Source organism: Mustela nivalis (assembly GCF_964662115.1).
Source record: "Mustela nivalis genome assembly, chromosome: 12".
NCBI classification, from domain to species: domain Eukaryota; kingdom Metazoa; phylum Chordata; class Mammalia; order Carnivora; family Mustelidae; genus Mustela; species Mustela nivalis.
The window spans coordinates 51337604-51364029 of NC_139031.1; the positions used below are offsets into that span (position 1 = coordinate 51337604).

Genomic DNA, 26426 nt, shown 5'->3' on the forward strand with positions numbered 1-26426 from the left:
GAGTGGCAGAGCGTGAACCTGAGGCAGTATCAAGAATGGGAAGAAGAGGGGCGCCTGGGTGGCTCAGTGGGTTAAGCCGCTGCCTTCGGCTCAGGTCATGATCCCAGGGTCCTGGGATCGAGTCCCGCATCGGGCTCTCTGCTCAGCGGGGAGCCTGCTTCCTCCTCTCTCTCTCTGCCTGCCTCTCTGCCTGCTTGTAATCTCTCTCTGTCAAATAAATAAATAAAATCTTTAAAAAAAAAAAAAAAAAAAAAGAATGGGAAGAAGAGGTCCCTCCTTACAAAAAGTACAAATAAACACTGTGAGTGGAAAACACTTGAGTTTTCCTCAAAAAGTTAAACATACAATTAAGACCCAGCAATTCCCCTCCTAGGTATATACTCAAAATATTTTAAAACAGGTACCTTGTACACAAGTGTTCACATCCTTGTACACAAGCGTTTATGGCAGTCTTGTTCCCAAGAGCCAAAAGGTGGAACCAACCCCAATGTTCAATGATGTATATAACTGGACACAATGAGGCACATACAGACAATGGGAAGTTGTCCAGACACAAAAATGAAGTACTGATACACGGGACACAGATGAACCTGGGAAACATGATGCTAAATGAAAGACCAAATATTATATGATTCCATTTAGATGAAATGTCCAGAACAGGGAAATCCCTAGAGACAGAAAGCACATTGGTGGTTGCTGGGGGCTAGAGGGAGGAGGGAATGCCAAGTGACTGATGGGCATGGGGTTTTATTTTGGAGTGATGGAAATATTTTGGAACTAGATAGAGACGATGTTTGCACAACACCATGAGTGCACAAAGGCCACTGAATTGTATACTTATTTTTTTTTAGCAATTTCATCTTCAATTAACTTATAAATGAATGGCATATAATGATTTTTTTTTTCTGTCAACAAATACTGAAATACCTAGATGAGCAATCACACCTAATCAATAAATGGGCAGAGCACATGAACAGACACCCCTCCAAAGAAGGCAGAAAATGGCCAACAGACACATGAAAAATTGTTCAACATCAGTACCCATCAGGGAAATACAAATCAAAAACCATAGTGAGATACCACCTTACACCAGTCAGAATGGCTAAAATTAACAAGACAGGAAACAACAAGTGTTGGAGAGGATGTAGAGAAAGGGAAACCCTCCTACCACTGTTGGTGGGAATGCAGGTTGGTGTAGCCATTTTGGAAAACAGTATGGGGTTCCTCAGGACATTAAAAATAGAGCTACCCTACGGCCCAGCAATCGCACTACCAGGTATTTACCCCAAAGATATAGAAAAGGGCACCTGCACCCCAATGTTCATAGCAGCAATGTCCACAGTGGCCAAACTGTGGAAGGAGCCAAGATGCCCTTCAACAGAGGAATGGATAAAGATGATGTGGTCCATACATACAATGAACTGTGTCCCTTACAATGTTTAATTCTAGGTTATGTAAACTGTGCGCCTCAACGGAAAAGAAAGGGGCTGAGAGCCAGAAGATGGTTGAAAGCTACACAGCATTTACTAGCAGCGTACAGACGCCGTCCCCATAATGAGTTTTTCTTGAAATACAGTTTAACCAGACTTCAGAACTACCCCAATAGCAGCTTCTAGGAACAACACCAACTTGCCTCAATTTCCCGCATGACAAGGCCAAAACCAATATTGGTAAGGAACTCCTTAAGGTTGATTTAATCTTTGAAGCTGTGGGCCTTACCATTTGTGCTGTATTTGCAGTTTTAGTACTAGAGAAAATCGCAGCTAGAAATCAAAGTTAAAAATAGATGAGTTTTTGAGACTCTCACTTACTTTGAAGGTAGACAGAGCAAGAGCGGATGATCACAGCTTCGGTTATCATATTCTCCTCCATCCCCGTACATTACCCAGTGGACATTTACACACAGAAAGTATCTCCAATAATCTAACAACTGACTGTCACAGCTGAAGTAGCCAGGAAGTGCACAGATGTTTAATGGCTTCTACTGTGTAATGGGCCTAAATAATATTCAGGTGAAAGCTGCAGGATAAATGAGACCTCAACTATTAGACACTCTCAGACATTATTGCTTTGGTGAGAAAACAGTTTCCAAACAACTTCTACTCTCAGAGTCTCTCAGTCAGTGACCGGGAAATGCAAACCCCATGGGCTGCAGCGTCGTCACCCCTGACACGTTTGAAGTTGGGCGTTTTCATGTCCAATCTTCCACTTAAAGCTTCTGAGACAACAGAATTGGATTATTTCTTATTTTGTTTCTCTTTGATTCTTAACGAATGTGGACCCGAGTGTCCTCAAATCTGTTCTATTTCTATGAAGATCTCTGTGTTTCTTAACACTAAAATAAAATTCCTTGTTAGTGTGATCTTGAGAATGCCTTTATATGATTAAAAAGAAAAATGAGTGCCTTAGAGGCCCCTGTTTTTATCTCACTAAAGAAATAGAAAGGATTTGAATACTTTGGGGCACCTGGGTGGCTCAGTGGGTTAAAGCCTCTGCCTTCGGCTCAGGTCATGATCTCAGGGTCCTGGGATCGAGTCCCACAACAGGCTCTATGCTCTGTGGGGAGCCTGCTTCCTCCTCTCTCTCTCTGCCTGCCTCTCTGCCTACTTGTGACCTCTGTCTGTCAAATAAATAAATAAAATCTTTAAAAAAAAAAAAAAAGAAAGGATTTGAACACTTTAAATCACAAATCAATAATGTCATCATATCTCAGATGGGTTTCTAAAAGTTTAGCAGCAAAAAAAAAAAAAAAAAGGTTATTCTCTCAGTTTACCGTTTATAGCAATCAGGTACATCCACCCATTAATGCCATTAATGAGTAGATACACAGGCAGTCCTTGCTTCACACAGTAGTGTGGGATCATAACAATGACTGCACAATCTGAATAACTGATGGGAAACTTATGATTGTCCTCAGACTTCTAAAAGTCTTTATTAAAACATTAAAATCCTTCTCACTCTTGGTTACAGAAGTACAAGGAGATAAAATAAAAACTACAAATATTTCGGACAGTATAATTTAAAATATTAAAAATATTGATGATTTTTATTTCTTCATAGAAAACTTATCAGGGGTAGTTTGATTAGTGTTTTTCTTCTTATCTTAGAACTTAAGACACAGAGTGAGCATCTTTCCTCTGCCTTCAAGAATTGCCACACTCCTTTCAAAATCTGGATCATCTACCAGCATTTTATCCTTTGAGTTTTCAACGTCGTCAAATTTCTTTTAGAGTTTCTTTAATGTGAAGCTATCTTTGGGGTGGGGTGGTATTTCCTTCATTGCCCTTGGGACATTTTCTTCCATTTTGGCACAATAACTGTTTTCATTTGTATCAGCAAGCTCATTTGCACCGAAATCCTCTGGCTGCAAATTTAGAATTTTTTAAATGGTACAGAGCCATCATTCCCAGTGAGCATTCTATAACTACATCTAAGTACCAAATTTAACATTTAGCATGATCAATGTTCTTTCTTCGCTAGGTTTCCAATTTTACCACAAATTCCCTCCTTCAGTTATGTTTGTCTGTAAAATGTTACATGGTTCATCGCTGGGGATAGGAGGTAACACACTACATGCTTTGCTGTCTCTGTGTGAAGAGTAACAGCTGCATGATGGCCAATCGTGGACAGACTTCAGATGGTCTAAACTGTCCATGAGGCATGATGCTCCTTTGTTATTCACCTGGTGATTTTTGTGAAGTCTGTCTTTTGCTCTTATTCACATCAAATGTACTGCAGTATCTTAACTTTGGACCGAGTTGCTGGGTTTGGTTTTGTTACTAAGGATTGGTGCTTAACCAATCCTTAGTAACTGAATTCCTATATGTGGCAACTGTGCCTAGGAAGAGCTCCCTATTTAACTGTGTTTATTTACCTATGTGTAAATAAAGTAAAAAATTTAACTCATTTACATAATATTATAACATAACATGCAAACCAATCCAGCCATCAATCACATCAGCTGGTCTACCCTATGTTCACTTAGAAAACAAAGGCAAAGGAAAATAAAATCACTAGAGCTTCTTATTACGTTCTCAAAGCTTACCACTTGCCTTTTGCCCATATCTAATTTCATATTTGACCCATCTATGAAAGATGCCTCTGCTGATTAACCGAGAAAAACAGAAAAGCCTAGTACCACTTCTGGCATGGCGAGCACCTCAAGATGTATTCCTCTGTAGTCATTAACTCATTAATGGTAACAGCCATAATGATTATGTATGATATGTATGTATGATTAAGTAATGTCCAAAAGTTAGTCCTGTCTATTATGGATATTATCCTCCAGAATAAGGTAAAATGAGTTTATTACTTCTACATGAGCAAAAATTTAAGCCAATCTGCCAAAATGTTCCTTTTCTTTTTAATAATATTACTCAGTATTGGTGACAGTGCAGGGAAATGAACATTCAACTTTGTTGAAAATCTAGATGTGCAAAAACTTTCTAGACATTGTTTAAATCGACTATGGCATATTCTTATAATGAAACATTTTACAGATTCTAAACATATTGTAAAAGAACATTCCAATTTTGAATAAGTATATATGACATAGACATATTAAAAACTATAATCACTCAAAAACAGTATCTAGCAGTATATTATTCCAATCTTTTATGTTTATTTCCATATTTTTCACATTTTCAATAATGAAGATGCAATTACTTATATAACCCCCAAAAGACTAAATTAGCTTGTTACAGATTTTGTAAATCATTATAGCCAATACTAGATAACAGGTAAAGCTTAATCTATTTTTACTAAAAATAAAATATATATACTTTGCAATTTGACCTTCTACTTATAAATATAACTTGGATCTATAGAGCAGGGCTGATTCTGTTTCTTAACATCTTTAGCATGCACACATAAACTTACATAAATATAGTCACAACACAAATGCTATTTTTAAATAACCTTCTGAAAATTGAGAGAAGTAAAAAAAAAATCAAGTGTGTACATCTTAATAGATTTTAATAAAGTGAACACAACTCTTATAACCACCAAGAATTAAGAAACAGAATATACCTGAACCCAGAAAACCCCTAATATCCCATGGCAGCCACTAGTCCCTCCTCTCAAAAATGGACACTATCTCTACATAATGTAGCTTCATACAATAAGTACTCTTTTGTGTCTGCCTTCTCTAATTCAACATTATGTTCATGAGGCTTATTTATGGTATTAGGTACAGCACTAGTTTGGTTTTTTCCATTGCTAAGTGGTATTCCATTGCAGCAACATAACACAGCATTTTTATCCATTCTACTGTTAAGGGACATTTGGATGTTTGCAGTTGGAACTATGATAAATAATGATGAAGTAGGTAGGAAAATTCTTGTATACGTTTTTTGGTCCACATATGTATACACTTCTGAGCACACAAGGAAAAAAGAAAATGCTGGAAAATGACGTTTTCTTTCATACTAATAAGACACGGTTAAATAGATTTCCTGAGAGGTCGTTCTCAATTTATGATCTCAGTGGCTAGAGTAGAATGTGTCCCTGGGTCCACCTTCTTACCATTACTTCATCTTGTCTCTTTAATGTTAGTCTTTTGATGGGATTGATCTTGGCATCTCTTTGTGTGAGCCTATGTGTTTTTCTAATGCCAAGTCAGGTCAAAGCCTGAGGAACTCCATGGACAAACAGACAAGAGGGGGAAACATGCCAATTCATGATATTCTCACAGTCCCCCCATCCTCAGTGATGTCAAAACAGTGCCACAGCTCTTATCAAAGTATCTTCAGCCAGAAAAAGCAACAAAACAAAGGAAAACAAAATAAAACAAAATGGAGAGAAGCCAGACAAACCCAGTTCTGTGGCTTAGTATTCGATATTTTGTTTTGTTTCTCAATTTCAAGTAAAATCTTTTTTTCTTTTTTTTTTTTTTTTTAAGATTTTACTTATTTATTCGACAGACAGAGATCGTAAATAGGCAGAGAGGAAGGCAGGGAAGCACGCTCCCTGCTGAGCAGAGAGCCTGATGCGGGGCTCGATCCCAGGACCCTGGCATCATGACCTGAGCCGAAGGCAGAGACTTTAGCCCACTGAGCCACCCAGGCGCCCCTCAAGTAAAATTTCTAACGTCAAAAATCAGTAGCACGTATAAATCCTTGAGACTGGTGAATGCCTATTCAAGTACTTAGGCCCATAAATGTAAATACCTCACTAATGTGTTTGAATTTGCTTCTGCAGTGTGATTAACTACCCCAAAGTCCAGGGGCTTAAAACAGCAACACTTTCTTTCCTTCTAACTCTGCGTGTGAGCCTTTGGGTTGCCTCACCCGGTGCCCTCATGTCTGTGGTCGGCTGGTAATCAGTAGCTTTGCTCACAGAGAGGCTGGTTCCCCAGCTCCTAGCGTGTGACGCCGTGTGCTGTTCCTCGAGCAGGCTGGCCGGGGCTCCCTCACGATGCGGTAGTCTGAGGTTTCCAAGAAGGGGCAAGAGGGTACACCCTAGTGGGGGGGGGGGGGGCTTGTCAAACTCTTGCTAATGATCCGCTGGGCTCAAACAAGTCCCATCACAGTCCAGACAGATACAAGCTCTAGCGTGGATAAAAAGGCACCATCACACTACTACGAGGGCACAGATGCATGGAGGGCAAGAATTTGGGGCTGTTCTTATTTTTACATTATTATAAGTCCTTTTGGTGTTTCTTTACCTACTTCGTTTCATTTCTTGCCCAGAAATCAAAGAGATAGTATCTACGGTTTTCTCCGCTTGGTATACAAAGAAACTGATGTTCAGAAAAGTAAAGCAGTAACCTAGTCACTCATCTACAGAATGAGGGCTTGAGTGCAGGTAGCATTTCAAAGACTCTGTTCTTTCTTATCCTTCTGCCTTCTGATGGATAGCTAATGTGTCTGTCTTGTCTCGTGCCACACAGTTAACATTTCAATGCTGACAATTTTTTGTGTAGATCCAGGTTTCCATCTGGTACCATCTTCTTTCTGCCTGAAGCACTTCCTTTAACATTTCTGGTATTGCCAGTCTGCTGATGAGGAAATATTTCAGCTTTTGAGTCTGGAAACCTCTTTATTTTGACTTTACTTTTAAAAGATGTTTTCCCTGCATAAAGAATTATAGGTGGATTTTTTTTTCTTTCTGTTCCTTAGAGCTATTGATTCCCTATTTCCTCATTTGCCTTGCAAAGCCTTTCACCATGCTTATGTTTACTCCTTTGTACATAATGTGACTTTATGGAAGATCTCTGGATCTCTTTATCACTGGCTATGACCAATAGGAGTGATCTGATCTAGGTTTCTTTGTAGCTTGTGCTTCGGTTCACTGAGCTGAAATCTACGGATGTCTACTTTTCATCAAGTGAGAAATCTTTTGGCTGTTATCCACAAGTATTTTTTCTGGCTCCCTTCCTCCACTTAAGGATATCTGATATACACACATATGGAACTTTCTTATCTTTTCCATATCTCCACTTCATTTTCTGAACGTACAAATGCAGCTATAACTTTTAATGATTTGGTCTGTTAATCCTAACATTTGTATCCATTTTGATGGGTAACTTTCCTCTTTATAAAAGTTGAATATCCCCCCTTTCTTTTTTCTGAGGGTTGCATACTCCTCCTCAGATGCTCTGTATCTTGAATGGTATGTCACACATCACAAAGTTACCCTGCTTGGAACTAAATATATTTTTATTCCTATCTTCTTGAGCTCTGTTCTGGGATACAGCTAAATTACTTGGAAACAATGTGATCCTTTCGGATCTTACTTTTAATATTAGTTTGGCAGAAATGGGATAGTGTGTAACCAGGGCTAATTATTCTCCCTGCTGAAGACTCTAAGAAACCCCTCTAGAAGTTTCTGCAGTTCTCTCTCTACAGTTCTCTCCTCTGGTACTCAGCTCTGCTAACTCTTGCTGACTTCTCCTCCTCATACTCTCAGCTCTGAGCCCTCAACTCCAGGAGCCCACCAAATCCTGCTTAGTTCTCCCTCCCTGTACGATGCCTGGAATCTCACTCGAGGAAACAACAGGAACCAGCACAGAGCTCACCTCTTTTGTTTCAAGTCTCTCATGAACTGCTGTCCTTTGGTGTCCTAGGTCCCGTGTCTAAAAAGATCCCGCTTCACATATTTTGTCAAAGTGTTGGGTTCTTTCAAGCAGGTAGGTAAACCCAGCTCCTCCTACTCCATCTTGGCCAGAAGCACTCCTGTAGATTTCTTTGTGGCTTTAATTTGCATTTCTCTGATAACTTACAGAGTTACGCAACTTTTCCTATTTATTGGCCATTACAAAGACTTCTTTTGTGAACAGCCTCCTTGTGTATTCTGCCTACTTTCACACCCACTTATCGATCTGTCCATTCTTCTTTGAATGTAGGAGTTCACTGTATATTCTGCATATGAGCCTTTTGCTTGTTTGAGGCACTGCCAACATCTTTCCCTACTTTGTGGCTTACACTGTTAGTACCTTAACAGTATCCTTTAATAAGGAAATGTTTTCAACTTAAATACAGTCAAATCCATCAACCTTTCCCCTACACTCAATATTTTCATGTCCAACTTGAGAAATTTTTGCTCAAATATCATTCTTTCTCCTATATTATATATTTTATTGTTGTACCTTCCAAATTTCTAACTACATTCACTGGAATTGATTTTTTAGACAGTATGTGGCAGATGCCCCTTTCCCCCATGCCTGCACATTTATACCCAAATCACCTCAGAACCATTTACATTGTTTGATTCTCTGAAGAACATCTTCCTTGATGGTGCCTGATTCTAGTTCTTTCTTTCTCCTCCTTTTAAGGTCCATGATACTGATCAAAGTTCTGATCAGCTTTTTATGCTCTTTGTCGTATCTTACAAATAGTCAAATGTTGCCAAGGAAACATCAGTAGCAAACATCAGGCAAATCTATGGTGTCTTTCTGCTCATATCTTAGGCCCTGAGCTGTGGACTTTTCTTCAATGTTCTTTATGAACTCTGTGACGCATTTAAGCAGATTTAGTTGACCATTTTATCCAGCCTTTCTAGTGGTTCCCAGAATGCACAGTACTCTGTGAAAAGCTCATCTCTTTTGGCCAGAAGCCCTGCCCTCTGATGTTAAACTGAAGCCAAATGACCTCTGTGAGGACCAGGAATTCTAGATGCCACAGCAAGGCCGACAACTCCGTGGTGGCAGGATCCAAAATTTATAAGGCTTAATTTTTGGATCTCATAATATTAAGGTGATATTTTGTTTTAATCCCACATTGTAATACCCCTGATTTTGTTGTGTAAGTTATAACTTGGTTGTGGAGAGGATTCCTATAACAGAGTGGGAACAAAAATCTTATCAGTGGCAATACACTTGCAAAATGAACCCCAAAAAAGTGGATCTACTGTTACACAATTTGTAGTTAACTATCTATGAGGTATTTTGTGAAGATAATCAAGGATAATCCCTAGGAGATATATAATTTATGACATATGTAAAGTGAGATGGTCTATTTTTTGTCACACACGTGAATACCTCAGTCCTTTGAGTACGAGGCTACCTTTGCAGGAAGGCACCCATGTCCAACATGACATATTCGCCACCTACGTCATGTGATTCTGCTCTCAAGCAGCCACTTCTAGGACAAATGACACTTAGGTGAGCAGCTTCTATGCTTCCCTGCTGACTGGAAGGTTGGTAGAGATGAAAGCAAGATGTTTGAAACCATGAGCATCTTCTATGCTTGTTTCCTTCTATTGCCTCTTCCTCAGTCCATCCTCAGTCCCAGCCCAAACTCAAGGGCAACCCCTTCCTCCACTTTATGTACCTAACAGCCCTTCAGCCTTCTACTTCTTCTAAGAAGCTGCAGTTGTTCACTGATTGTGTTTCAAATAAAACACATTCACTCTTGCATGCCCTCAACTAACCACTTGAATTCTGAGCCTTTTTCACCATAGTCATTGAAGGAAGACTCATCTCTGTGAGAAAAGAGATTGTGTCTCCCCACAGTGTGGAGACAACCGAATGCTAGGACCCTACAGAAACACACCGTGCTTGTAGAAACGTGGTGTCTTACCTATGTACCCCAAAGATCCAGCAGGGCTTTTTGTCACCAAATACGAAGCCCATTCCTGACATGCACTTTTCCAGATGCCTATATTTACAGCCCAGTAAGGCTACCAGTTTAGTGCCATCTGTGCAATCACCACAAATTTGGGGATTTTTTTAATAGACAAGTAGGCAGATTTCCTCTCATGTAGGTTTGGGTTGACATTGCTGAAGAATTCTTGATGGAAACTTTTAACATTTCTGAGTATATATGTATTTCTGACCACCTCTTTTCACTTTAAAAAAAAAAAATCATTTTTAAGTAATTTCTACACCCAACATGGCGCTTGAACTCACAACCCCAAAATACAGAGTCACATGCTCTACCAACTGAGCCAGCCAGGCACCCCCGATCTTCTCATTTTAGAGACTGCACTGTGACCTCGATTTCCAAACAGTGGATTCCTAGTGGCCATGCTGAAAGAAGTCAAAAGACGCAGGCAAAACTAACTTTAATGTATCTTATTTAACCTAGCATATCTGAAATGCTTCCGACATTTTACATTTTTTTCTTCATAGTTAATCTTTCAAGTCAGGAGTATATATTTACAGCATATCTCAATTTGGAGTCCTCATCAGAGATACTTGATCTGTATTTCAATTTCATAAAATATACTGCGGTACAGGTAGATTTACATGCTTAAGTTGATTCAAACATACTTCTGTTTTCTAATAACGAAATCAAATACCAGTATTTACATTTAAATCCATTAAAATTTATTAAAGTTGAAAACTCAGTTACTCAGGGGCACCTGGGTGGGTCAGTTGGTTAAGTATCCAACTCTTGATTTTTTTTTTAATTTTTTTTTTTTAATTTATTTGACAGACAGAGATCACAGGTAGGCAGAGAGGCAGGCAGAGAGAGAGAGAGGAGGAAGCAGGCTCCCCGCTGAGCAGAGAGCCCGATGCGGGGCTCGATCCCAGGATCCTGAGACCATGACCTGAGCTGAAAGCAGAGGCTTTAACCCACTGAGCCACCCAGGCGTCCCCAACTCTTGATTTTGACTCAGGTCGTGATCTCAGGGTTGTGAGATCGAGCCCCTGCGTAAGATTTTCTCCCTCCCCTTCCTCTGCCCCTCTACCCCCATGCTCTCACAATGCTCTCTCTCTCCCTAAAAACAAACAAACAAACAAACAAACAAACAAATGTTAAAATAAAAAATAAAAATTTCATTTCCTCGGTTCTGCCTTTAAAGCGCTCCCTGGTTGCGGTCAGCTCAGGGCTACCCCGCCTTACGCGATACAAATGCTGCTCTTCCCATCGCAAGCTTGTCTCTCTTTAGCTCAGCTCCATCATGGAGAAGCTGTCACTCATCAGGCCGTGGACAAGGGAGGAAAAAAATGTGAAACTCTTCTACCACAAAAGGATCTTTCAAGTTATTAGGAATCAGGGGCTAAACACATTTTGACTACATGAAATTGTCTGCTATGTGAAGGCGCCGCGTAACAAAGGACCGTTATTCTGTCTGCCTGTAACCACTACACCAGACACTTGGAAAAAAAAAAAAAAAACACAAAAGGATGTTCTTCTAAAGGGCGGAATCAGAGAATGTTAGTAATGAATGTGTAACTTCAAACCAGTTGCGCATAACTACGGCACCATGTCAGTGGATCCTGCAAGTGCCCCCCTAGGTGTGTATTTCCATAACTAGCTCCCAGAGATTCTGATTCTGCAGGTAGGCAGGGCCCACACAGGGCCCCTTTAGAGCGGTCAGGCCTCTGGGAGAGCAGGGTGAATTCTGAAGGAGGACATCTTTACAGCTTGATCTTAACCAACTTCCCAGCAGCTAATCCTCACTGAAGGCACAACAGACACACTGATTTTATCCCTCTAGCATTCCAACTTACTAGGGAATTTCTGCTTACGAGACGGAGGTCGTAGTGCTATCAGACCTCCCTGGCTAAGGGGTACAGGCTCATAGAATTCCATAATGAACTGCAGAAACTCCCACTTGGGCTAACGCTGTCAAATCGAGTGTGACGGTTAGAGGGGAGGGGTGTTAAAGAATTCAAGTCATTCACAAGATGTCAACATGAGTTATCTCCCCACAAAGGGTTTCTTTCCTGGCCAAACTGCATTGTTACTCCACAGGCCGTGGTGGCCTTGTTATTTTGGTCACACTGCAGGGAGCACATTCAATATTCTAAGGACAAAAGGCAAAGACGGAAAAGCTGTGCCTGGTGGTCCAAAACAGATTCTGATATTGAAAAGCAGGTAAGAGTGTCGCAAGGTCAGGCTCTTTGGTGTAATTGCCAAAACCATCAACTAACTATTCCCTAGTAAGTGACCAAGAACTCTGAAAGCACCTTCACTCTGTAGAACTGCTTGAGGGAAAGACGCTGACCGTGGTGCTAGCCATCTCAGGCTGCCCTTACCTCCTCCTCACTTCCCTGCCCACCTTAGTCACTCCCGAGCGGTTATCTGCACCACAGAGTAAGTGAAACACCTTTTCTAATAATGCACCTTTACTAACAGTAGGATACCATTTTATGTGAATGTGAATTGTCAGAAGTTTCATTAATGTAACTACAAAAACTCAGTGGGATCACATTTTGAGTAGGATTTAAAATACCAATTTCAAAAATAGCAAAAATCTAATCCTTTCAAAATGTTCAACATCACTGGGATCAGGGAAGTAAAGATCAAAACCACGATGAGACACCACCTCACACCAGTCAGAATGGCTACAATGAACAAGTCAGGGAATGACAGATGCTGGCAAGGATGCAGAGAAAGGGGAACCCTCCTACACCATTGGCAGGAATGCAAGCTGGTACAGCCACTCTGGAAAACAGCATGGAGGTTCCACAGAAAGTTGAAAATTGAGCTACCCTATGACCCAGCAATCATACTACTGGGTATTTACCCTAAAGATACAAATGTAGGAATCCAAAGGGGCACATGCACCCCAATGTTTATAGCAGCAATGTCTGCCAAAGCCAAACTATGGAAAGAGCCCAGATGTCCATCAACAGATGAACAGATAAAGAAAATGTGGTGTATATATACAATGGAATACTACTCAGCCATCAAAAAGAATGAAATCTTGCCATTTGCAATGTGGATGGAACTAGAGGGTATTATACAAAGCAAAATAAGTCAATCAAGGAAAGACTATTATATGATCTCACTCACATGTAGAATTTAAGCAACAAAACAGAAGGGAGAAATAAAAGAAGATGAAATCACAGAGACAAACTGTAAGAGACTTTTAATCTTAGGAAACAAACTGAGGGTTGCTGGATGGGAGGGAGGGGGCTGGGGAGATGGGGTAACGGGGTGATGGACATTAAGGAGGACATGTGATGCAATGAGCACTGGGTGTTAGGCAAAACTGGTGAATCAATGAACTCTACTTCTGAAACTATTAATACACTAGAGGTGAATTAATTGAATTTAAATTATAGAAGTACTATGGAATTAAGGTGAAAACCACAGGGTAAAAAAAATAACCTAACGCTTCCAAAAGCTGGCAGGTCAGGACATCTATAAACCATGTTTACATTGTAGCCACATGGCTGGACTCCCCTCCCCTCTCTTTTAAAGATTCATTTACTTGGTGGGAGCAGGGCAGGGTACGGTAAAAGGCAGAGAGAGACAGTCTCCCAAGAAGACTCCATGCTGAGTGTGCGGCTGGACACAGGGCTCTGCTCTAAGTCAAAATCAAGAGCTGGACGCTTACTTAACTCACTGCACCACCCAGGTGCCGTTCACTGGACCCTTCTGCTGGCGAGCAGAAGCACGCGGTGGACAATGCTACCGGTGGCACTGATCAGCCCGGCTGTGAGAAGTTCTGGAGACTTCTGTGCAGGAGCTTAAATATTCAGTTTCATTCTAATTTAAAATCTTTTTACCGTCTTATACTATCTAGTCATTCACTAAGGAGCGGTAGCAGTACTAGGACCGAGCCATGTTCCCGAACTGGAGATGTCCAACTTCTGACTACGGAGCTCGGAAGGAAGGGTGAGAGGGTGAGTGCCAGTCATGTCAGAGGACACTCCAGTATTAAAGGGACACTGAAAACATACAAAGAATGACCTCAAAGGTACACCTTTAAAGTTTATATACATAAAAAAACAACTCGTCCTAGGACTTAGAAAGGATAGTGGAAAAAAACAAAGTTGGCACGGCGGATGCAGGTACCGGCAACCCAACATGTCATCCGGCTAAGGCGCAAAGCACTGCTTGATTCTTTGGAAATAAAGTGAGAAGTACGGTAGTGAGCTGTGCCCCCAGCGGCAGTCTAGGGCTTCCAGTAAGGACCGAGGGGCACTGCGTAGGCACATCTTCTGAGGACAGCAAACGGGTCGGGACAGCTTAATCCCTCCAGGGCCTGTAAACCACAGCTCAGCCCCTTACCATCGTCTACTGCCATCCGCCCTTTCTATAGCCAGGACCGCAGAATGGAGGGGACAAGAGGTGACCCTCTCACAGCTGCAAGTTCTCAGCCCATGAGGGGATGCTGTGGCTTTTCCTCACTCCTTATGGGGCAGGTGAAGGACTGCTTTGCTCAGCCCCCATCCTTGAGTCATCAAGTGAGAGAGGTGTGGGAGAATCCCTCATAGAAGCTACAGGTGACTGCCAGAGGTCCATCTGTGAGATGTCCCTTGCTGGCCGCCTGCTGAGGTGGAAAAGAAAGAGAAGATGTAAGCCAATGGCGGATTTCACTGCCCAGAGCAAGAACTGGAAGTGCCAAGACAGAGTTGACGGTGTAGTATACATCCCCTAGGAGGTTCCTCTCTGTCCCCTGAGGCCCGACACCCATTTTCCACAAGAGACCCAACACGTAGATGCTTGCTGTTGAGGGCAGAGAAAAGTCCATCACTGCTGGTGAAGGAATCAAGAGCGAGTACTAAGAAATGCGAGTACTAAGAATCTGACAGATGGTAGCTCCACTTCCTCTCCACGACAAATGGGTGGGAAGGGGATAGTTAATAAAATAATCAGTATCTCCTTGCCACCTCCAAATTTATTCCGTGAAAGCCTACCCTCCATACAGAGGTAAGACTGGATTTGTAACTAGACCTTGCTGAGCTGTTTTCTGTTGCTGCTGCTGCTGTTGTTTTATTTTTTAAATAAGGAAAAGAGACTGGGATGTAGGATACCTACCCCAAGTGTTCTTAAGTGGTTTGCTACTCAGTTCAAGGAGATTCGACAAGGTACGTTTGCAATTAATAGTCATAGAAAATAAAACTTCATGTCTGTACTCTGTAATTAACGCCGTTCGATAAACCAATCATACAAATATTTATTATGTTTAAAGAATGTAATTAAAGGCAAAACAATGTTATCCCAGTTACAGATTTATCCATCCCTTCTAATTTTCACACTGAGAATTCAGAATTGTAAGTATTTTGGATTTCCAAGTCTTTGGGAACAAAGACCTGTAATGGAATATGATACCTTCTACCTCACTATCATGTTCGAGGGTCCAGCAGCTGGTCACGCGAATGTTATGACAGCTCTGAGACTAATTCAAGAGAAAAAAAACACCCCAAACAACCAGTTGTGTGATACATAATGAGAGATGGATATACCAGGTTGTTAGTCAATGAAATCAGAGGGATTTTATTCATAAGACCATCTGGAAGTTAGCATGGATATAGGAAACCATGACTGAGGGTTGACCCCGAAAATGTTGCCCAAGTTCGATGAACAAATCTGTCATCAATAGCATGACTGCACTTGGACAGCAGAGCCATCCCACCAAAGTTAGGTTCCAAGAGAAATGATGAATGGGAGAGAAAGAATCAAGATATTGTGTCCAAAGAAGAGCAGAATTCAGCAAAACTACTGGGTCCCAAGACTATGCATAAAAACATCTCGAGAAAGATCATGAAGAGAAATCCTCAACAATAAAGCACAGCTTCAGGGATTACCATCCTCTTCTAATCGGTCTGTTCTAGAAGGAAGAGCCCCTGTCAGCTGTCACCCCAGAACTACCTTAGTGAATGTCAGAAACTGAAGAGACACAAGTCAAAGGCGACAGCCTCCCAAAGTTTGCAGGAAGGAGGGTTTGGGGATGGAACCATGTCTGTTCTGTGATCTGAGCATTCAGATGACTGCAGATGGCAACTGCTTTTGTTTGCTTTAAATACTGTCATGGGTGGGCTGTTGTTCCTGCACAGGTAGGGTTACATGAGAGGGTTAGGTTGACGAGGTGCACAACTGGGCGCCTGTCCACCTCTGGCACCACTGAGGACCAGTTTGAGATCATTATTGTGACATCCCTTGTCCCAAGGGAGATATTCTGTGCTAGGAAAGCCGCTAACCAGGCAAGAGCTGCTCTAGCCCTTGTCTCGGAATTCTGGGGATTTAGAGCCAATGTTTCTTCTACTAACTTCCTGCAGGTCACTAAGCCTTGCACATTTGATACCCTTTCCCTTTACTGAGGATATAGTTTTGTTTTGGTTTTGGTTTTGGTTTTTAAGTATGTTCCACAACTAGCATGTAGCCCAGTGTGGGATTTGAACTCATGACCCTGAGATCAAAACATGAGCTGATATCAACAGTTGGACGATTAACTGAACAAGCCACCCAGATGCCCCATGGACTTGGTTCCTTTAGCACCAGCTCTGACATCCTTCTGTTGCTGCATTATGAATTTTTATTGCTGATTTTCTAGTTCCTGACGCATGTGACAAGCTATGTAGGTGGCATCTGACAACGACAGAGAAACTGTAGCATTCCTTAGCTGATATAGTAAAATATGAGACTTCAAAAAAATATACATTACCTGCTTAGGCTGAGCTCCCTTTGAGAGAATGTCAAGTAAGTCCGCAGAAGAGATGAAATAGAACCGCGGGAAAGCCACACGCTTGGTCTCCAGGTACTCAGCGAGAGCTTTTTCACAGAGAGAAAGCCTATGGGAATGGAAACGCTTTTTAAGCCTCTCTTTCACATTCAGTTGTTAAAACACCAACAAAACTAACACCAGCTCCTCCCGTCTGTCCACTCACCATAATAAGCTCACTGTCTAACACGCAGCCTCACTCCTCTTAGATCATCATGCTTGTGACTAATCTACAAATATTGTCAAGTAGGAGACAGGTGCACACACACACCACACCATGGGCTGAGGCTAAACAGAGGTTAGACTTAGGTTGATATCACTCCCCCCCTCCCTTTTTTTTTTAAGATTTATTTTGAGAGAGAGTGAGCAGGAAAGCATAGGAGGAGGGACAAAGGAATAGAGAGAGAATCTCAAGCAGATTCTCAGCAGAGCACAGAGCCTCACGTGGGGCTCGATCTCCCAACCCTGACACCACAAACTGAAGTGAAATCAAGAGCCGGATGCCTAACCAACTGAGCCACCCAGGTGCCCCACTTGTCACTTTTCTTAAATACACTCTTACTCAGCAAGGTCAACTAGGTTCAGCATCACTCCTCCTGAACACTAAATGCATTTTTTAAGATGTCTTTGGTTCAAGGTCTTCCTTTACCCACTGAATGCCTACAAAACACACATGGCTTCAACCCTTTCTGGTATTCAGAGGCATCCTAGGACTCAGAATCATTTCTGCTTTATCATTCTTGGCAGAGATGATCCAGAGGCAGAACCCCCAAGCCCCCAAGATCACTAAGAAATAATTAACTTCTGGGGCTCCTGGCTGGTTCAGTCTGAAGAACGTATGAATTTTTATCTCAGGGCCATGAGTTCAAGCCCTGCACTGGGTATAAAGATAACTTAAATAAAACTTCTAAAAAAAAAAGAAAGAAAGAAAGAAAGAAAGAATTAACTTCTATAGAAATGCCCTTTAAAACTTATGGGTAACTTTATATCTAGAGAGCCTACAGATTATGAAATAATTTTGCTTATGTAATATTTTTTATCTAGAGCTCTTTTCTACCTTGCAATAAAAAGTGATCAGAATTCTGCATAAACCTCTTCTTTCAGTAGCTGACTGCCTCTTTTTAATCAAAAGCCAGAATATCCTAACCACCATTAGCTGTGTAGACTTCTGTGTTAGAAATTACAAATGGCCCTTAAGGATTTCCTAAGTACTAACAGGCTTTCTAAGGGTAATTTCTAGTATAAACTATATACAAAATAAACGATTCGAAATCACTAAGAGCAAACCAAGTTCTTGGAATAGAGTAGATGCTTAATAAATATTTGTAGGATACTTCAATAAAAAGTAATCAATCAATCATATCAGTTCTCTTGATAATATTCCAGTTTTACTACTATGGTAGTCCTTTCAGCAAAGAGAAATGTGTTTGGTTTACATTATATACACACCATCTATTATGTCCAAGGCAACTAGACAGCTCTAAGCAAAACTGTATAGTAATTTAATACAGGTCTACCTACAATAACACGATGTTAGATACTGTAAGATACTTGAAAGCAATCTCATAAAATAACGACAAATTGATCACTTTATAGTTTTATTCTTACCTGTACTGTAAATCTTTAAGTTTTTCATAGAGATTAGGTCTGCATGTTGCTTCTAGAACATTCTTTATTTTAGCTGTCTTCAACATTAACTCCTGTATGAAAGTGTAAGATGGAACCATTGGTATTAGAAATTACTTTCCTCAATTTTTCATCCTTTGGGGCATTTAAAAATGAAGAACAAGCTCTAAGAAAGTATGGTTAAAGAGACTTCTAACACCAGGCCTAGCCACATCTCCTTTTAAGCTTTTAAATGAAGATCCAAAACAAAGTATAATCACACAGTTTTTATCAAAATAAATTTGATGGGAATTCTGACCATTCTGGGTCCAAACGAACAAAAAGAATAAGGAGAGAGAGAACCCAGAATCTTAAGCAGGACATTGACATATGAAAAGGGGATGAACGCTGAATGGTCTATTTTTCCTTCCTTTGAAGTTAAAATAGTATTCCTCTGGGTGTTCTTCTTTAGAAAAGAAAAAAAAAAGGTTATTCCTCATTTCTATATGAAAAAGTATAGCCATTATTCTTCGCTGAAAGGATTTCAAATCATTCATCATGATCACACGTGCATCTCTGGGTGTTTTCTTTGGCCCTTATAAAATCAACAAACAAGTAACTAATAGTTTTGTTACCGGCAGCCCCTCCGCAGTATTTACTTCATGAAGATTAATGTTATTGCACCTTAGTGCAGGGCTTAAGGGAAGTATTGGGCCTGCTGCTGCTTTTTGTGTGGCCAGAAACTAAAAATGGTTCTTATATTTTTAATTGGTGGAAAAAAGTTAAAAGCAGCTTAATATTCTCTCTCACATAAAAACTCTAAGAAATCAAGTTTCAGTGTTGATAAAGTTTTATTGGTGCATGCCCACACCCATTTGTTTACATAGTGTCTGTTTTCATTCACACTACAATGGCAGCACTGAGTAGTTGTGACAGAAACCATATGCAACTGCAAAGCATAGAACACTTACTATCTAAGCTTTCACAAGAGCGAGCTTCCTGCTCCACCTTCCTAAAATGCAACCATGTATTTTTATAAATACGATACCCCAAATCATGGTTCTTTACAAGATTTTCAGATGGTTTGGAAAACTGCTAGGATACAAAACAGTATCTGCTGTGAACCTTAAATTCAGCATCTACTCCATCGAATCTTCTAGCATCTTTCACGAGCTGGATTCGAATATCTTCTGAACAAACAAAGATGCTTTCCAGGTGAGACCAAGTTCGCTGGACTTCTATCCAAGTGAAGATGACCAAGTCTGCTATGTTTAATTTATTTTGCCAGCTTAACACCTGCTCAATAAAATATTCCACATACTTGCTCTGAAGTAGACTCTGCAACTGAACCTAAGAGAAAGACAAAGAGCTTGAAGTACTAGGTCAGTTGGTAGACTGCAAGTACCATGAGGGAGGGACCATACCTCTTCTGTTGACTCCTGGATTCCTATGATTTACCATGCAATACCTGGAACAGGCATTCAGTATTGGCTACAGAGATCAACTGATGGCATTAAATACTCATATTGACATGTTTAAAAAAAAAAAAAGAGAAATACAAGCAACTGCATTTCCTGTATCTTCTATAAGAAGACCATATATCTCTTCACAGGCAGAAAAAAAACCCTGTGCTCCAGGGTACAGCTTTAAGAATTAAATTTTATTCCTTTTCCTTCTCTCATTCTCTCCTTGAGGTCTCTGCCTATTAACCATTGCAAGGTTATAAATACCTTTTCCCCAACACTGAAAATATAAAAGCAACTTCTCTGCAGCTTCCTAAGCTCTCGGCTTCCATTTTCCTTCCCTCTCTGTCAACTACCAAGCATGGATGGCAAGCAGTCTGGTGAGCACTTCTCTCCATTCTCTGACATTGAAATCTCAGAAAGTCACTGAGTAGAAAGGACACTTTTCATTCTCTTTCACCTCTAACTACTTAGTACATTTGACTCTTCTCCCCCAGAATTGATTTTATTAAGCTATTATCGACATGTTACATGAAGTTTAAAGTGAACCATGTGATACTGAATACATATATATATATTGCAAAATGGTAACCACAATAGGTTCCTTAACACCTCCATTCCTCATGGAATAACTTTTGCGGGTGTGGTAATAAGATCTAGTTTCCTAATAACTTTCCAGTAGACAATACAGTAGTGTTAACTGTAGTCACCACATTATACTTTAGATCCCCGGAACTTACTCATCTTATCCCTGGAAATGCGTGCCCTTTGACCAACATCTCCACATTTCCTCACTCCCCAGCCCCTGACAACCACTGCTGTCCCCAGTGCCCCAAACACCCGACTCTGATCATCATTCTTTACTGATTTACCAGCCCAACTCACAATGCTCTCCTTGAATCTCTTATCCTCCCCAACACAAAACCTCTCTGTCACTTCTTAGATCCCTTGGAGCCCTACCATCTGTCTCCCTGCTCAAGTCCAAGTTCCTTGAGAATAAGTGCTCATACCTTTTGATCGCAAATGGTACCATGCCCAGAGTCTGGGACAAGTAGACACCTGATGAATGAATAAATACTGAGTACTGGAACTTGGAAAAAGCCCAAAATTGCCACTTAAAAGAAAAAAATCTATAATCAAAACACCCATCTTACTTGGTTGTGCTCCAGAGTCTCAAAAAGTTGTTCATCGGATTTTAGTAATGGAATGCCAGTCCGATAGTGAATTTCATAAGAGAACTCCATGGAAGTCCAGGTCTGACTGATTTCAGTAATAGCCTAGAAATAAACAGCATTAAGTTATGTGCACAGAAGTTTATTTTGTGATGAACATCTAGGCTATCAAGTGAAATTTTTAAAAAACCTTCTTAAATTCAAAAATATATATATAAATAAATAAAACCCATTATCCAATATTATTGGCCTCATTATTTTCCTGCAAATAATTCATGGTGATGATATTCAGAGAATGAATTCCATCTCACAAAAACAAGTATCACTCTATTATCAAACTTCTGCTGGATCTGAGTTTTACATCCTTCACTGACACAGAATGCCAGAGATGAAAGGGACTCCAAAACTCATCTAAAGGGTTAACAGAGATCATGTACGTGTCAGCCCTCAGGAGCCTGGTCGCGCTTGGAGACGCGATGTGAACTGGGGTGAGTCAGTTACCACACTGCACCCCAGTTTCCTCATCTGTAAGACAGGGTCAAGAGTATTACCAACCTCAGAATCAAATGAAATCATATAAAGCACTCGGAGCAGTGCTTGCAACAAACTAAATGACAGGGCGTGTTCTCTGCTATCACGGGCACCCACCACCACCAGCACCTGCTGTCACCAACGACTGGGCCCACCCTCCTGTTTAGGAGGATTTAGTTTCCCCGCCAGAGTCTGTCTGTCTGTCTGTCGGTCTCTCTCTCTCTCTCTCTCTCTCTCACACACACACACACACACACACACACACAGGCAGCAGAGGAGAAAACGGGCCTCAGGTGTCCACACACTCATGGCACGGGGACTTTTGAGTCTCAGGAGCTACTGCACAGAACTAGTTCAGTGTAACCGGGAACAGCCCCAAGACACCACCTTTTCCGTCCCCAGCTCCTTCACGGCTTGGTCCACGATGCTTTGGACAGCATCTTCCACTTGGTGTAACCGCAATGCTAACAAATCTGCCAAAGTTGTGGCTTCGTTGATTGAAAATCTGACCTAATTAGGAAGAGAAAAGGGCAGAATTTACATTAAACGTGTAGTAATGGTTCTTGTGCCTGATGGCCAGAAGGCTGAATCACAGCTAAATATATTCAAGTCAGGTGCTGAGCAACCTCTGGTTCTAGAAGGTGGGAACGATTACTGTTTTTTACCTCAGAGTTACTGAGGCATCACCCACCAGAAGCTAAAGCTTAGGCCACGTTCATACTTCACTACTTTCTTTTGTCTCATATCCTTCGTCAGCTCATTTCTTACCTCTTTGCTCACAAAACCCATTTTTAAAGAGAATCACATGTTCATTTATTTTAATTTGGTTGAAATCCCAGGAATCAGGGAGTAGCTCATTTGTCTTTTCTTCCTCAAGTACTCTATTCACTGGACATAATTCCCAGTTGCTTCCGTGATTTAACTTAGTTTTCTCACTAATTTAATCTGAGTTTCTTGGCAAAAAAAATACCCTTACTCATAGCATCATTATTCATATTTACCATGTGACAAAATATTTCACATTTATTTCCTCATCATCTTGTTGACTATTGCCCCTCACCGCCCCTACAACCCCAGTATTTGCTAAGAAGCTCTCTACTCTTCCTAAGTGCTCAAATCCAACCACAACCCTCACCCCTGAGGAGCTGACTCTGCTTTGGTGGTTACAGGAAAGCCCTTTCCTGTCCCACAGCTGCTAATACCCAGTCCCTGCTTCTTGGTCACTGCAGCCCCTCCGGCTCTCCCCAGCCTGAGACTACTGTTCTTTGTGGCCATGCTGTGCTCTATACAAGGCTTTCACATCATCTCACTCAATGCTTATGAGAATCCTCTGATGTATGAGAGCACACAGCATCCTCTCACTGTAGTAATAAAAAACAAAACGCAAAGTAGGGAGAGGTTAAGAGTCTTTTTGAGGTTACAGAGTCTGTAAAAGACCAAAGGAGGGTGTCTTGGCTCAGGCTGCTGTAAAGAATGCCATCCATGGGGTGGTTTAAACAATGAACATTTATTTACTTGCTCACTGTTCAAGAGGCTGGAAGTCCAGCACCAGGGTGCCAGCATGGACGGGTTCCTGGGGAAGGTTCTCTTGGTTTATCGATATCTGTCTTCTTCCTGTAGCCTCACATGGCTGAGGGTAGAAATTTCCAGTCTTTCCATCTGGTTCTAATGGCACTAATCCCATTATTGAGAGCTCTACCCTCCTGAGCTAATCATCTCCCCAAAGCCCCACCTCCAAATGCGCTCACCTTAGAGACCTGGGCTTCAGTGTATGAACTGGGGTGGGGAGTGGGCTGGGATGGGTCAGGGGATGACATTTAGTTCACAGTGGGGGATGAAGGAGGATCTTTGCATGATCAGTCTGTTGGTTCTATCTTGAGGAGTTGACCTCCCCCATTTGACTTGAAGTCTTTTCACTTCATCCCAGATGAATAATGTAAACCAAGGTATAACACTTCACAGTCACAAAAATACTCAATTAACAAGACCCAGAAAACTGACCCCCGTGGCCTTCATCAGCTGGTTCCAATGCCTCTCTCTGAGTGCAGGGCTCTGTAACTCCATGACCGCTCTCAGGGAGGCCGCCAATTCCTTCACCGTGCTTTCCAGGCCAGCATAAGCATCCCACACACGGACTTCCTTATCTAATGACCAGATTTCCTAAATTTAAAAAAAAAAAAAAAAACTAATATATATTAGTACATTTCATAATTTGTGTTCCAGGAAAGAATAAATGTACCTTTCCCTAGATTATGAAAGAGTAGAAGAATTTAAGCCCATTGGTTAAGGGCTAAAGCCAGAGAAAGAGAAAAGGATCCACTCATCGGTCTATCACAAGTCCTCTGCCTACAAGTCACTTGGAGACACTGGTTTCTTACTCACAGGCTCTCGCCGGTATCCCATGAGGAAACCTCATAGTTGAGGCAAACATGTTCTGAGAAAAAAAGCAAAGGCCCTGCCAGTTTTTAGCTGTCTTTCACTTCTGTGCATTTTGGCTTTATCCGAAGAGGTTCTACCCTCTTTAGAGGGCACGTGACTAGACATCAAAGCACTATATTCAAATCAGCTCTGTTCTGTATATGTTGAGCCCCTTTGGGATAGCAGAATAGTCAACAAGAACAAAGATCCCAGTATTCCATATACATTCCCAAGCGGCATGCTTCAATTATTGCCCCAAATCCCAGAATCAAAAGCTGTATTTGAATATAAAATGATGTTTGCCAAGGAAAGGACTCAAAAGTTTTCATAATCTTAACCTCTTAGCCCCAGTACTTTAAATCTTAACATCCACCATTCTAGATAGCCAGAGGAAGTTCAAGATTATAGCTGCTACTCATGAATCCATTTGCCCTAATATGCTTTCATCCACTCATTCACAAAAAGGCAGGCTTGATTAGAAATGCAACTGGCTCAGGGTTTAAAAAAAAAAAAAAAAAAAGTACTGTCTCCTATCATCCTGTTTGAAGTAAATAAGGACACGCAGCCCAACATACCAGATCCTCGGTTAGGCAGGATGGAAGGAGGTGGGGCTGAGAAAGAGAAATGGTTGTAATCGACAGTTATGGAACTTGCCTTGGCAAACCTTCTGAGTTCTACATCCATCTGTTCCACATTAATCTGTCTCCACTGGGTTTTAGTCCAATTATCAATGCTTCTCTGAAAACGCACAAGCAGATAAAAGTGTCAACAACATTTGGTGAAAGCAAGTCTCCACAGCAAAATACATAAACTGATGATACACAGTGATTCCATCATCCAGTGAAAAGTCAATTATTTAAATATTAACTGCACTTGTCAAAACTTCCCTATCAGCAAAACAAAAAAGTTGTCAGGACATGTCAAACTTAAGGTGAAAACATTATGATGTATTAATTTCCAGCAGCAGTGACAAATTTCATTTACATACTATCATTATCATTTAATCCTGAGGACTCTGAATTGATAAGTGTATTACCATTAAATACCAGGTTTTGAAATTCTTCATGTAACACGAAATCAGCTCCCATAAGACAGTGTTCGTCCCTTATTGACAAAATGCTCGTTAACTTCTTGACCATATTCTATGTCCCTGAACACATTTCTATATGGCTTTCGACTAACTTCAAATTATGTATAATATGTGTTGCAATATACCTGGTTCCTCAGAACTCACTCACTTAAGTTTGGGACTTAATTAACAACATGCAAATTAACTTCAGTCAGGTCTGTTCCGTACGCACATACATGTAGGTAGGAGTGTATACATGAATTTGCACGCACAGGTCACCATATACATGTAGTATATAGTTACGTGTTATTTTCATTTATACCCTACATAATCCCTGAAAAGAATCTGAAGCAATCAACTCTCTATACAGTTTTATTCAGATCGAAAAAGAAAATAAATGATAATTCGGAGAAGAATCTTCTCATAGGGATATTCTAATTTGGGGGGGAGGAGACTATAATGCCCACAGATTTCACAGTATAAAGCCCCCAAAGATTGAGATAGATACTAACAATTGCCTATTTATACAAAAGAACTATTAAAAAAAAAAAAAAGAAAGGCAGTGTCTTACTGTAACGTAAGTAATGACATCCCAGAGGCCCTTGAGCAATTTTATTTCTTTGCGACACTGCTTCATCTGTTTGTACTCAGGAAGAGCCACTTCAAAAAGGTGGGTCGATTCTTGCATCTGTAACATTTCTTCTTCCAATGCCTCAAGCTCTTGATTTGCCTAAGGAGAAAACACACACACACACGTACTTCAACACCCTTCACGCTCAGTGAATGGCCATAGAGAGAGAAGCCACACAGCTCTGTGAACCTCTGGCTAGGTCCATATTTGCAACCTCTACTTTAAAATGAAAATTAAAAGAAGCTGGCAGTGTAATTATTGGTAAACTGTAGGGTTCTGATGAGGAAACTCACGGCTACTCAGAAAGTGAGAGGAGATTAGTCAGCAACCCAATCATGCCAGCAATCATGCCCCCACGCCTGCTTCAACAAAATTTGCTCAGGTAACAGACGTCTGGGACAACTATCTTCCCGATTCTCATTGTACAGCTGGAGACTTGGCTCTAGAGAGCCAACGGTGAGGCTCTAGAGCTTCCATTAAAGAAGCAACCACTTCTTTAAAAAAGTTTCGGATCTAAAAAATATCCTAGAGATTATCAACCGCACAAACTGTACTGAAGAGAATTCACGAAATATAACCCTGGAGCTAAAGACAGCAGATGAGAAGCTTCACTGTACGACGATCTTCCCCCCAACTGGTCTATCATCCCAGCGATGGAGGAGAGTCTGTTGTGCCAAATGTAAGTGGAGTCT

The 26426-nt window shown here is 40.9% G+C and overlaps 1 protein-coding gene across 1 annotated transcript in view; it reads right to left on the bottom strand.

Moving 5' to 3' along the window:
* DNAH11 (dynein axonemal heavy chain 11) overlaps positions 1–26426 on the bottom strand; it is a 319948-nt gene that overhangs the window by 223028 nt on the left and 70494 nt on the right. The window contains exons 21-28 of the mRNA XM_082693790.1: positions 25675–25833; positions 24689–24772; positions 23618–23776; positions 22004–22126; positions 21068–21190; positions 19576–19800; positions 18454–18545; positions 16789–16915 (exon numbers count right to left, since the gene is read on the bottom strand). Coding sequence (XP_082549916.1) covers positions 16789–16915; positions 18454–18545; positions 19576–19800; positions 21068–21190; positions 22004–22126; positions 23618–23776; positions 24689–24772; positions 25675–25833 — 1092 coding nt within the window. The remainder of the gene's footprint in view (positions 1–16788; positions 16916–18453; positions 18546–19575; positions 19801–21067; positions 21191–22003; positions 22127–23617; positions 23777–24688; positions 24773–25674; positions 25834–26426) is intronic.